This window comes from Equus caballus, chromosome 23 (assembly GCF_041296265.1).
Source record: "Equus caballus isolate H_3958 breed thoroughbred chromosome 23, TB-T2T, whole genome shotgun sequence".
Classification (NCBI taxonomy): domain Eukaryota; kingdom Metazoa; phylum Chordata; class Mammalia; order Perissodactyla; family Equidae; genus Equus; species Equus caballus.
The window spans coordinates 21,147,889-21,160,851 of NC_091706.1; the positions used below are offsets into that span (position 1 = coordinate 21,147,889).

The window sequence follows — 12,963 nt, forward strand, 5'->3', positions numbered from 1 at the left end:
GTTCTCATCCTTGAGGTTCAGAGAATGTGGCCCATGAGGGCTGAAGGACTCTTAGGGTCCTGGACTCTGCTGCCCCCGCCCCAAGGTCCCAGGTGAGGTAATCAGGTCCTGGAGGGCTCAGGCCTCTCTCTGCTTTTCACCCTTTTGTGTAGCTCCTTCTGCTCCTCCTCTTTTTAATCAAGCTGCTGTCAATCAAAATGCATTTGTTCTAAGAAATGACTTGAAAAGTGTTCAGGCAAGATGTCATTACTGAAAACCCTGTTCAGTTGGGCCCTTTCACAGGGGCCTTGCAGGTTCCCAGGGCTCAGGCCTAAGGCAAAAGCAATAAACCCCCAGGGGAAGGATTTGAAACACCAAGGAGGGCAGTTTCTGGGGGAGACTTAGGGAGCCTGTCTCAGGTCCGGTTCCCAGGAAGCAGATCCTGAGATGAAAACTCCAGTCTTAGCAAGAAGTATTCCCAGCAAGAGACTCACAGGAGAGGGGGGATTGGGACAGGGAGGAGAAGGAGGCCCTGCAAGTGGGGATGGTGGCACAGTCGTGCAGAGGGGAACGTGGGCTCAGGCCACAGAGGAGCCCTGGAGCAGTGGAGGTCACGCCTGAGAGTTGTCCCAGCCCAGGGGCAAGGGAGCAGAGGAATCTGTCCTCCCACCCTGTCAGTTGTTAGTTAAGAGCTGCCCTGCTGTTGGTGGGGGAGTGGGGAGGCTCACCTCACCCTGCAGTGGACTCAGTGACCTGAGGGCAGCCTTCCTGAAAAGAGTGGGATGGCTGTGTACCAAAAGGGAAGGGCACCTAAGGGTCCCGGGCAGAGCCCTGATAGTGCTTCTGCAGACACCTTCCTGATCCTTCACATCAGGCTGAGGGAGGCAGCCTCGGGTTCATCTTACTTCCCAAGTTCATTCGGAGAATCAATGGTTGAGTCTTAGCTTCCTTAGCCTTTGAAATTTTTATTCTCAATGAGAGTTGAGGAAATGAAGGTTTCAGCTACAGTAAACAGCCACAAATTCAGATATTTGGTTGGCAGGCTTTCCTTTCTGCCTCTCTTAGTGAGTATCAGTTTCCAGTAAGGAAACGGACTTTAAAAATAGCGTATATTCCAAGTAGCAATTGAAAGGAAAGTAGCAATGCAATAAATGTGCTGAGCCTCATGTCTAAGCAGCAAGTCACTACATCATAGTTATCTTCTCATGGGTGTGTAACCTGTCTGTACCTACAGTAACAGCAGGGGCTGTTGGTGTAGAACAGACTTCTTCATTGCCCAATCCTAACTCTAAACGGAAGAATGAAAATGGGGAGGAGAATTATCTCTCCATGCAGAGCAGAAGGAAGGTGGGGCGGGGAGTGAGAGAGGAAGAGAATGAGAAGGTGGGCTCACCGAGAGGAGCCTTTGCACCAACCCAGGAGTCTCTCTCAGTGAACATGAGGAAGGTGGGAGCAGCTGGGGTTTATGGAGCCTGCACTGTGCTCCAAGCTCCGTTCTAAGGGCTTCTTAGTGAGGTAACCCATTCAAACCTCCTGGCGATGCCGTAAATGAGGGAGCAGGAACTTGCTGGAGGTCACACCACCCACAAGTGGCAGAGCTGGGATTCGACCAAGGCCTGCTGGCTCCTGAGCTGGACCACAGTGTCAGCCCTGAGTGCTCAGCTGGATTTGGCATCTGCCTGTTGTGTATGAAATTCTTCCTCTTGAGTCTAAATTACATGAAATCCACCTTTATCCTCTGAGTAGAGCTTAGCTTTATTTCTTTTTTTAATTGATTTTTATTTATTCGTGTAATGCACCAATACATGTAAAAAGTTTAAGTTAAACATCAGAGATGAAACATCAGGAAAGTCATGGTTTCCTTTGACCAGCACCCCTGACTTCCTATTCTCTCCCTGTTACCCACCCTCACTGGTGTCAGTTTAGTGTGTATCATTTCAGATCTTTAGAAACGTATTTAGATACTTATTCTATATTCTTTGAAAATGGATGGTAGTGTTTTGTAATTTTTATTTAAAAAAGAAAACACATGGATTGTATGATACCATAGTTCATACAAAGTCCGGTTCCCAAGCTTTCTCAGTATATGGCTCCCTTAGTATCTTAGTAATTATTTCCTGGTGCCCTGGGTCAAAAGGATATCTATGAGAGTTAGATCCAAGCAACTTAGTAGGTGTTTATGTCCTAACACAGCCACTATGGCCTTAGTGGCCATTTGGAACATTAAACATGGGAAAATAGTATTTTCAGTTCTTTCTTAAACTTAATTACTTACTAACAGGAGGTGTGTGCCTGTTGGGCATCCCATGGTTTCTCAAACCCTAGGATCAGATCAGACACTGACACACTCCTTGCCTGTTCCACACCTATTTCTGCGTGGTACTTGATCACAGCAGCCACTAGAAACCCAGCTTTGTGAAAAGTATGGCATCAAAGAAATATCGCATGATCTAATGTTGCAACTATGGACTTCCTCCAGCTCATGGTTCACAAGGTGTCCGACAGAAGTCTAGTATCACTGTTTCCCTGGGGCACTTCAGTGCGTGATTTGGAAACTAACTGCTCACAGATATTGGGAGAAGACTGGATGAAAACAGTGAGCTCATCAACAGAGACCTGGAAAATGTAAAAAACAACCAATCAGAAATGAAGAATACAATGCTGGAAATGAAAAATTCACTAGAGGAACTCAAGAGCAGAGTAGAGGATACAGAAGAATGGACCAGTGAGCTAGACAAAAGACTAGAGGAAATCACCCAAGCTGAACAGAAAAACGAAAAGATAATTAGACAGAATGAAAACAGTCTAAGGTAACACTGGGACAATATCAAGCATGCTAACGCTCGTATTATAGGTGTCCCAGAAGGAGAAGAGAGAGACAAAGGGGTAGGAAATCTATTTGAAGAAATAATAGCTGAAAATTTTCCTAACTTAAGGAAGGAAACAGACATCCAAGTACAGGAAGCACAGAGAGCTCCAAACAGGATAAGCCCAAAGAGGCCCATATCAAGACACATTATAATTAAAATGTCCAAAATTAAAGAAAAGCAAGAATCCTAAAAGCAGCAAGAGAAAGGCAACAAGTGGCATACAAAGGAAAGCTCATAAGGCTATCAGCGGACTTCTCAGCCAAAACTCTACAGGTGAGAAAAGAATGGCATGACATATTTAAAGTGCTAAAAGGAAAAAACCTACAGCCAAGAATACTCTATCCATCAAAGCTGTCATTCAGAATGGAAGGAGAGATAAAGAGCTTCCCTGACAAGCAAAAATTAAAGGAGTTTATCACCAAGAAGCCAGTTCTATAAGAAATGCTGAAGGGACGTATTTAAGTAGGAAAGTGATGACCACAAATAGGGACAAACAAATTATCAAAAAAACCCCAAAAGCAACAAGGCAATAAAATCACTGGTAAAGGTAAAAAATATAGTAAAGGTAGTAGATCAACCACCTGAGAAGATGCTATGAAGGCTAAAAGACAAAAGTACTAAAATTACTTATTTCAATGATAAGAGGATAATGGATAGACACACACAAAACAAGAGATTAGATATGATTTTAAAAACATAAAATGTGGGAGAAGGTGAGTGAAAAAGTAGAGCTTTAGAAAGAGGTCAAACTAAAGAGTCTATCAACTCAATATCGACTCCTATATACATAGAATAGTATATAGGATCCTCATGGTAATCACAAATCAGAAACCTATAATAAGTAAGCAAATAAGTAAAACAGAAGAAATCAAACATATTACTAAAGAAAGCCATCAAATCACAAGAGGAAAGAGCAAGAGAAAAAGAAAGGAACAGTGAACAGCTAAAACACTCAGAAAAAAAGTAACAAAATGGCAATAAATACATACTTATCAATAGCTACTTTAAATGTCAATGGCCTAAATGCTCCAATCGAAAGACATAAGTGGCTGATTGGATAAAAAATCAAGACGCATATATATGCTGCATTCAAGAGACACATTTTAGACCTAAAGACACTCACAAACTGAAAGTGAAGGGATGGAAAAAGATATTCCATGCAAATGGCAATGAAAAGAAAGCTGGGGCAGCAATACTTATATCAGAGAAAATAGACTTTAAAAGAAAAACTATGACAAGAGACAAAGAAGGGCACTACATAACGATAAACATAGCAATCCAAGAAGAGTATATAATACTTGTAAATATCTATGCACCCAACAGAGGAGCTCCTAAATATATAAAGCAATTATTAACAGACATAAAAGGAGAAATAGACAGTAACACAATAATAGTAGGGGACTTTAACACTTCACTTGCATCAATGAATAGATCAACAAACACAAGATGAATAAGGAAAGATTGGTCTTAACTGATGCAGTAGACCAGATGGACTTAGAAGATATATACAGAACATTCTATCCCAAAACTGCTAAATACACATACTTTCTGAATGCACAGGGAACATTCTCCAGGGTAGATTGCATATTAGGCAACAAAAACAAGTCTCAATAAATTTAAGAAGATTGAAATAATACCAAGCATCTTTTATGACCACAATGGTATGAGACTAGAAATCAAATACAGGAAGAAAATCAGAAAAGCCACAAATATGTGGAAATTAAACAAAACGCTACTGAACAACGATTGGGTCAATGAAGAAATCAAAAGAAACATCAAAAAATACATGGAGACAAATGAAAATGGAAATATGACATGCCAAAATTTATGGGATATAGCAAAAGTGGTTCTAAGAGGGAAGTTTATAGCAATACACCTACTTCAACAAATAAGAAAAATCTCAAATAAACAATCTAACAGTTCACTTAATGGAACTGGAAAAAGAAGAACAAACAAAGATCAAAATCAGCAGATGGATGTAAATAATAAAAATAAGAGCAGAAATAAGTGAAATACAGACTAAAAAAATAAAAAGAAAAAATCAACGAAACTAAGAGCTTGTTCTTTGAAAAGATAAACAAAACTGAAAATACTTTACATAGACTCACCAAAAAAAAAGGGAAATAGGCTCAAATAAATAAAATCAGAAATGAAAGAGGAGAACTTACAATGGACACCTCAGAAATACAAAAGATTATAAGAGACTACTACAGAAAGCTATATACCAACAAAGGATAATCTAGAAGAAATGGATAAATTCTTAGAAGCATACAACATTCCAAAACTGAATCAAGATGAAATACAGAAATTGAATAGACCACTCACCAGCAGGAAGATCAAAACAGTAATCAAAAACCTCCCAAAATATAAAAGTCTGGGATCAGATGGCTTCCCTGGTGAATTCTACCAAACATTCAAAGAAGACGTAATACTTATCCTGCTCAAACTCTTCCAAAAAATTGAAGAGGAGGAAAAGCATCCTAAATTATTCTATGAGGCCAACATGATCCTTATACCAAAACCAGACAAGGAAAACACAAAAAGTAAATTACAGGCCACTATCACAGATGAACATCAATGCAAAAATCCTCAGCAAAATACTAGCAAATCAAATACAACAATACATTAGAAAGATCATATGCCATGATCAAGTGAGATTTATTCCAGGGAGGTAAGGATGGTTCATCGTCCACAAATCAATCAATATGATACACTACATTAACAAAATGAAGAATGGAAATCACATAATTATCTCAATAGATGCAGAGGAAGTGTTTGACAAGATACAGCATCCATATATGACAGAATCTCTGAATAAAATGAGATTAGAAGGAAAGTACCTCAATATAATAAAGGTCATTTATGATAAACTCACATTTAATATCATACTCAATGAAGAAAAACTGAAAGCTATCCCTCTAAGAACTAGATCCAGTCAAGGATTCCCACTTTTTCCACTCTTATTTAATGTACTATTGGAAGTTCCTAGCCAGAGCAGTCAGGCAAGAAAAAGAAATAAAAGAGATCCAAATTGGAAAGGAAGAAGTGAAACTGTCACTGTTTTCAGATGACATGATTTTATATATAGAAAACCCTAAAGACTCTACCAAAAAACTTTTAGAAATAATAAATGAATACAGTAAAGTTGCAGGATACAGAATCAACATACAAAAATCAGTTGCGTTTCTATACACTAACAATGAATTAGCAGAAAGAGAAATTAAGAATAAAATCCCATTTACAATTGAAACAAAAAGAATAAAATACCTAGGAATAAGTTTAACAAAAGAGGTGAAAGACCTGTACACTAAAAACTATAATACATCGTTAAAAGAAATCGAAGACACAAAGAAATGGAATGCTATTCCGTGCTCTTGGATTGGAAGCATTAACATAGTTATAATGTCCACACTTCCTAAAGCAATCTACACATTCAATGCAACGTTTATCAAAGTTCCAACAATATTTTCCACAGAAATAGAACAAAAAGTCCTAAAATTTATATGGAATAACAAAAGACCCCAAATAGCCAAGGGAATCCTGAGAAAAAGGAAGAAAGCTGGAGGGATCTCACTCCCTGGTTTCAAAATACACCACAGAGCTATTGTAACCAAAACAACATGGTACTGGCACAAAAACAGACACACAGATTGGGGCTGGCCCAGTGGCACAGTGGTTAAGTTCACACGTTCCACTTCAGCAGCCTGGCGTTTACCAGTTTGGCTCCCAGGTGTGGACCTACGCACTACTTGTCAAGGCCTGCTGTGACAGGCACACCATATATGAAGTAGAGGAAGATGGCCACTGATGTTAGCTCAGGGCCAGTCTTCTTCAGCAAAAAGAGGAGGATTGGTGGCAGATGTTAGCTCAGGGCTAATCTTCCTCAAAAAAAAAAAATAATAAAATATTTAAAAAACAACAGACACACAGATCAATGGAACACAATCAAGAGCCCAGAAATAAACTCACCTATATATGGAAAGCTAATTTTTGACAAGGGAGCCAAGAACATACATAGGAGAAAGGAAAATCTCTTCAATAAATGATGTTGGGAAAACTGATAAGCCACATGCAAAAGAATAATAGTAGACTAATGTCTTACATGATACACAAAAATTAACTCAAAATGGGTTAAAGACTTGAATGTAAGACCTGAAACCATGAAACTTCTAGAGGAAAACATAGGCAGTATGCTCTTCAACATCAGTCTTAGCAGCATATTTTCAAATACCATGTCTGACCAGGCATGGGAAACAATGGAAAAAATAAACAAATGGGACTACATGAAACTAAAAAGCTTCTGCACAGCAAAGGAAACCATCAATAAAATGAAAAAACAACCTAGCAATTGGGAGAAGATATTTGCCAACCATACACCTAGCAATGGGTTAGTATCCAAAAGATGTAAAGAACTGAGGCGTCTCAACAACAAAAAAAACAAATAACCTAATTTAAAAATGAGTAAAAATATCTAAACTTTTTTTTTTGAGGAAGATTAGCCCTTAGCTAACATCTGCCATCAATCCTCCTCATTTTTGCTGAGGAAGATTGGCCCTGAGCTAACATCCGTGCCCATGTTCCTCTACTTTATATGTGGGATTCCTGCCACAGCATGGCTTGCCTAGTGGTGTGTAGGTCCACACCTGGGATCCAAACCAGTGAACCCCAGACAGACAAAGTAAAACATGCGAACTTGACCACTGTGCCACCAGGCAGACCCATAAAAATCTGAACATTTTTCAAACAAGATATACAAATGGCCAACAGCCACATTAAAACATGTTCAACATCACTAATTATTAGGGAAATGCAAATCAAAACTACAATGAGATATTACCTTATGCCTGTTAGAATGGCTATAATTAACATGACAAGAAATAACAAGTGTTGGAGATGATAAAGAGAAAGGGAACAGTCATACATAGCTGGTGGGAGTGCAAACCAGGACACCCACTATGGAAAACAGTATGGAGATTCCTCAAAAGATTAAAAATAGAACTACCACATGATCCAGCTATTCTACTAGTGGGGATTTCTCCAAAGAACATGAAAACACAAATGTGTAAAGATACATGAACCCCTTTGTTCACTGCAGCATTATTCACAATAGCCAAGACTTGGAAACAAACTGAATGCCCATCAGGATGGATAAAGAAGATGTGGTATATTTACACAACTGAATACTACTTAGCAACAAAAAGATGAAATCTTGTCATTTGTGACAACATTGTGGACACTGAGGATATCATGTTAAGTGACATTTCAGAGGGAGAAAGTCAAATACTGTATGATTTCACTCATAAATAGAAGCTAAAAACAACAATAACAACAACAAACACATAAATAGAGAGATTAGATTGGTGGTTACCAGAAGTGAAGTAGGGAGGCGGGGGGGTGAAAGGGGTGACTGGGACATGTGTATGGTGATGGATGGTAGTCTTCGCATGGTTAACATGATGTAGTCTACACAGAAATCAAAATATAATTGTGTACACCCGAAATTTATATAAATTAGAAATAAAAAGAATCACCTAGGAGTCAACTGAAGCCTTCCCATTTCATTGTGTCAACCCCCCCTCATCCTTCTCTCCCAACAACTGTATGACTCAAATACTCCTCAGACAGTGTTAGTTTGCTGTAATTTACACCCTTGCCTGTGGTGTTATTATTGCCAAATTGTTCATGTTGACCTTCAGAGGGTGGAACCCTGAGGAATATCTATGGTAATCAAGGCTGTGCTTTGGAAAAAAAAAATCTTTATTAAATTCCTTTTAGTTATTAGGTATGCATTATATGGTCTAGCCATTTGACCCAGAATCTTTTCTTTTTTTTCTCCCTAGCACTGGCTTGACCCTAAGAAGTCCATCTTCAAGCAAATGAAATACAAGTGTTGATCTGCGGGTTTCCTTTTGCTACGAAATGTCCAAATATAGACACTGTTTCTTCAGTTTCCCCTGCCATGGAAGAAATGGATGGAGGTGAAGCTCTGTGGGTGGGTGAGGGTTGTCTCTCCCCTGAGAGCTGTGTAACTTCTCTCTTATTTGCTGGCCTGAGTCCTCCTTGCAGTCACTGTGCCTATAGCCTCCTGTGTCTTCCCCTCCCCATTATCTTACCCTCATATTTCAGGTTCAAAGAGCAGCATTGGAGTTAGATGGTTAAGTGTCTAGTAACATAATCACCAGGTGCCTGGTTTCTTTTGATGGTGAGGTTGTTATAGTAAATGGCTCAGGATGGGAGGTTCAGTCTTGGGGGGATGAGTGAAGCAGATAGGTTTCAAAATTGAAATCTTGCTGGTCACTTTACTGAAGATTGCATGATTCTTTTCCACCCATCAAGCTCTCTAAAATGAATATGTTTTCTGGGTATTTGTTTGCAAGCTCTGGTGTTCTGAACTGTTTTATTTATTTTTTCTTTTTTCCTGATGAGCTCTTGGAGAAGTCAGTCTGGGAAACATCTCCCTAAAATATCTGGTCATCCCCTTGGGGCATTGGGAGGAGGGTGTTGACTGGTGGTCCTGGGTGGCATGATGTTTTGTCACTGTACCAGGCTGTTGTCAGCTTGCTTTTATATCTGTTTGGAGGCGAGCTCCTGAAATGCACCTCAGAAATTCATGGCCTACCCTGAAATCCATCTATCCTTCATGCCAGCTTTCCCAGGGCTCTGAAATGTAGGTGACAAATGAATTTCTCATCAGAGATCAGATTAGCACTTATTAGGTCACTTGCCTTCGTTCAAGGGAGCTTTTCTTTTCCAAATATGAGAAAATTATTTCCAGGCAGAGTTTTTAAGTGGGAGAGGGAAGAGACTGAACATGTATGGCAAACTAGCGACCAACATGTCTATCCTTTAACTATCTTCTTTTCCCTTCTTCCCTCCATTCTCCTCTTTCCCTCCTCCCTCCTCCTCTGTCCTCCCTATTCCTCCCCCTTCCCTCACCCACCCCTCAAGAGCAGACTCTGTCTGGCCAGTGCAGTAAACCCAGCGGCTTATTCTCGGGTAGTGTACCCATGGCTGCTGTGGGCGATGGGTGCTGCAGGGAGAGGTCAGGAAAGATGTGAGAGTGAAAACAGGGGCAGCATTGCGTGTGGGAGGTCCAGCAAAGTCGGGCTGTTGGGGAGAGACTGGAATAGAGTTGGGACAAGCATCCGAGAAGAAGTAACAGGACAGAGGTATCAGGAGGCTCTGTGTACAACGATGTGCAGGATAATGAGAACGAACGCACATGCCTGAGAAAAAAACTGTGCCCCGCTTTTACCCCTTAACTCCCAACGTTTGATATTTGTGTTTATATATTTTAAATATTTGGACAATTTTCTGGTAAACTTATTTATAATAAGTGGTTCTTTGCCTTTGGTTCTTAAATATCATGAACTATTTTTTTTAGGCCACACATATTTTTGAAATATAGATTTATCTCTAAAGTAAGATGTATTTCAACAATTAATAGATGAAAAAATTTTAAATTTGTGAAGAATTTGTTGCTTAAGAGCTTTGCCGCTACAATTAGTAAATCTGAAGAACCAACACAAAACTTACAATGTTTTGTAAAAGTGGTTTAAAGATTGACATATGACTCCAGGCCAATTTCAACCTAATGAGAAATAGAATCTAAATTGGGAAAAGAGAATCAATCTCTAAACCAGACACGGTGACTCACCAATTGTGTGAACTGGCAAGGCTCTTACCCGTCACCTAGACCCCTGTTGCTAAGGACATGAACATCCATGAACAAAAATTATGTAATTTTCTTAAGATCACAGACCTAGTTTCATTGTTCTTGGTGATGATGTCTTTTAGTATCAAGACTCTCTGTGCTCTTGTATGCATGTCCTGGAAATGTTAACTTTAACGTAAATGACAAAAAATTTTAAACTAGGGCTTATATATAGTTAACACAGAGAAACTCGATCCAGTTCCTGGGACTCATCCGTGAATTTACAGAAAGGATCTGCTTGCAGAACCCAGACAGCTTCCTCCTTGGTACGGGGATGGCTTGTAAACTCTGACTGCCTTTGAGTAGGCAGGGAGGTGTCATCCTTTGGAGGAACATTTTCTTGTATTCACATCTCACTCACTGGTGAGGACCAACTTTCAGGTACTTTGCCCTGAGTTTATTAAGATCTCTCTGATTATGGGTGTTCCAGGAATGGTGTTTCCCAGGGTTGGCTGAAGGTTAGCTGTCCTGATTAACAAACTCTATACAAAGGCACTATTATGTCTTACTAGTATTTTTTAAATAGTTTTTTAGTACAGTCATGTGCCACATAACAATGTTTCGGTAAACGATGGACCGCATATAAAACGGTGGTCCCATGAGATTAGTACCATATAGCCTAGCTGTGTGGTAGGCTATACCATCTGGGTTTGTGTAAGTACACTCTATAATGTTCGCACAAGGACGAAATCACCTAACGACACATTTCTCAGAATGTGTCCCCGTCATTTGCCAGAGTCCAGCTCCAGCAGAGTCCAGGCTCCTGAGGGAGAGACGGAGTCGGTGCAGTGAAGGAGGGGGCGCTATGTACAAGAAGGAGACGTGAGACTTGAGTCAGTGCAATCAAGTCTGTCTTTACTCTGCACAAATGTCGCTTTTATATTTTTCAGGATTAGTACAGAAATAGCTCTACAAATATTCTCAGAGAGAAAAGGAAGTACAAAGCAAGTCTGTCTTTACCGGTTTACACAGTGTTTTTATATCTTTTTTAGCAGGGGATAAATATAGCAGTACAGATGTTCTTGCAGAGTAAACCACAAAGTATTCATTGATTAAGTATATACTTACAGGGAACAGAGTTAACTTTTAGGGAGGCAAAGGTTAACTATCTTTTCCTGCACAAAAGCGACTTCAGCAATTAAGAAAAGACTTCTATAATATTTTGCCAAGCACATGCAGGGGAATAATATATTTTTCAATAACTAACACATGGAGGAAAATTCTACTTAGCTAGAGAGGAAGAAGTATATCTATACTTATCAGGAAAACTGGAGGAAGAGCAGAACATCAACCAGAAGGAGGCAGCTGCTTTGATCCAAATACTCTCTTCAGTACGAACCCCTCATTAGGGAGAAAAGTTCTCCCACTATCTGTGTGCATCAGGGGGAGCTTGCCCCTTGCGATATTCTGAAGGCTTATGCAGGTGGTCACAGTCTCTTACTATATTTATTTCTCCCGGGAGGTAGTGCCTCCCAAGCAGCCACCCAAAGGAGTGAAAACTGGAGGTTAAGAAAGGAAAAGGAATGAAGGGCAATTAGAAGCAGCACAGGTTTCAGAACTATGTGAGGGGCCAGCCGGTTATTCTTCACCAAGGGGCGACCCTGCACCCCTCAGCGTTAATCGGCTGGACCCTGTCAAGCAGCCAATCAAATGATGTAGCCACGGCTCCAAATGATGTAGCCACGGCTCCCGGCAGTCATTAAGCAATGCATAAGTGTAATATCATGTTTGCAGAGTTCCCGGAAGTTTAGAAAAGTTATGAATGAAAACTAAAACTATTTGCTTTCTCCTCTATCTTGTATCTCCAAGCCCACGTGAAAAAAATAACTATTGTCAGCAATATTTTATATATACTTCTGGGAATTTTTATATATATCCAAGCTGCCTCACCATAAATAAGCCCTTTTATAAAAAACATGAGATCAATCTCTATATATTATTCTTCACCTGGTTATTTTTTCTTAACAATTTTAGAGATTTTTCAATATCAATGATTGATGATCGGTCTCATTTTTAAAATGATTTCCTGATAGTTAATTGTATGCATGTATATAATTTACTTATTAATGGACATCGATTTTGTTTCTAGTGTTTTGCTATTATAAATTATGCTGCATTAAGCATGCTTATATGTACATTATTGCATGTTGTGCAAGTACATCTGTACTAGAAATTCCTAGGTGTGGAATTGTTGGATCAAAAGGTATACACGTTACATTTCCTTAGTGATAAATATCCATCCAAAGAGCTTATAGTAATTTACCCCACTAATGTTACATGAGAGTGCTTGTTTCCCCAAAACCTTGTTGAAAAGAAGTATAATCAAACATATTTTATGTTGATCTAAAATTTATAAAAGAAGAGAAATATTTCATTGAGAAACTAATTAACAGGACAGTT

General features: G+C 39.4%; 1 protein-coding gene across 7 annotated transcripts in view; it reads left to right on the forward strand.

The window, feature by feature from the left end:
• LOC102147868 (FERM domain-containing protein 3) overlaps positions 1 to 12,963 on the forward strand; it is a 277,621-nt gene that overhangs the window by 228,468 nt on the left and 36,190 nt on the right. For all 7 annotated transcript variants that reach the window (XR_011431335.1, XR_011431350.1, XR_011431347.1 and 4 more), the window contains one exon: positions 8,690 to 8,827. Coding sequence is in view for 4 of the 7 variants with exons in the window: in XM_070248382.1 (XP_070104483.1) it covers positions 8,809 to 8,827 (19 nt within the window). In the remaining 3 variants the exon portion in view is untranslated. The remainder of the gene's footprint in view (positions 1 to 8,689; positions 8,828 to 12,963) is intronic.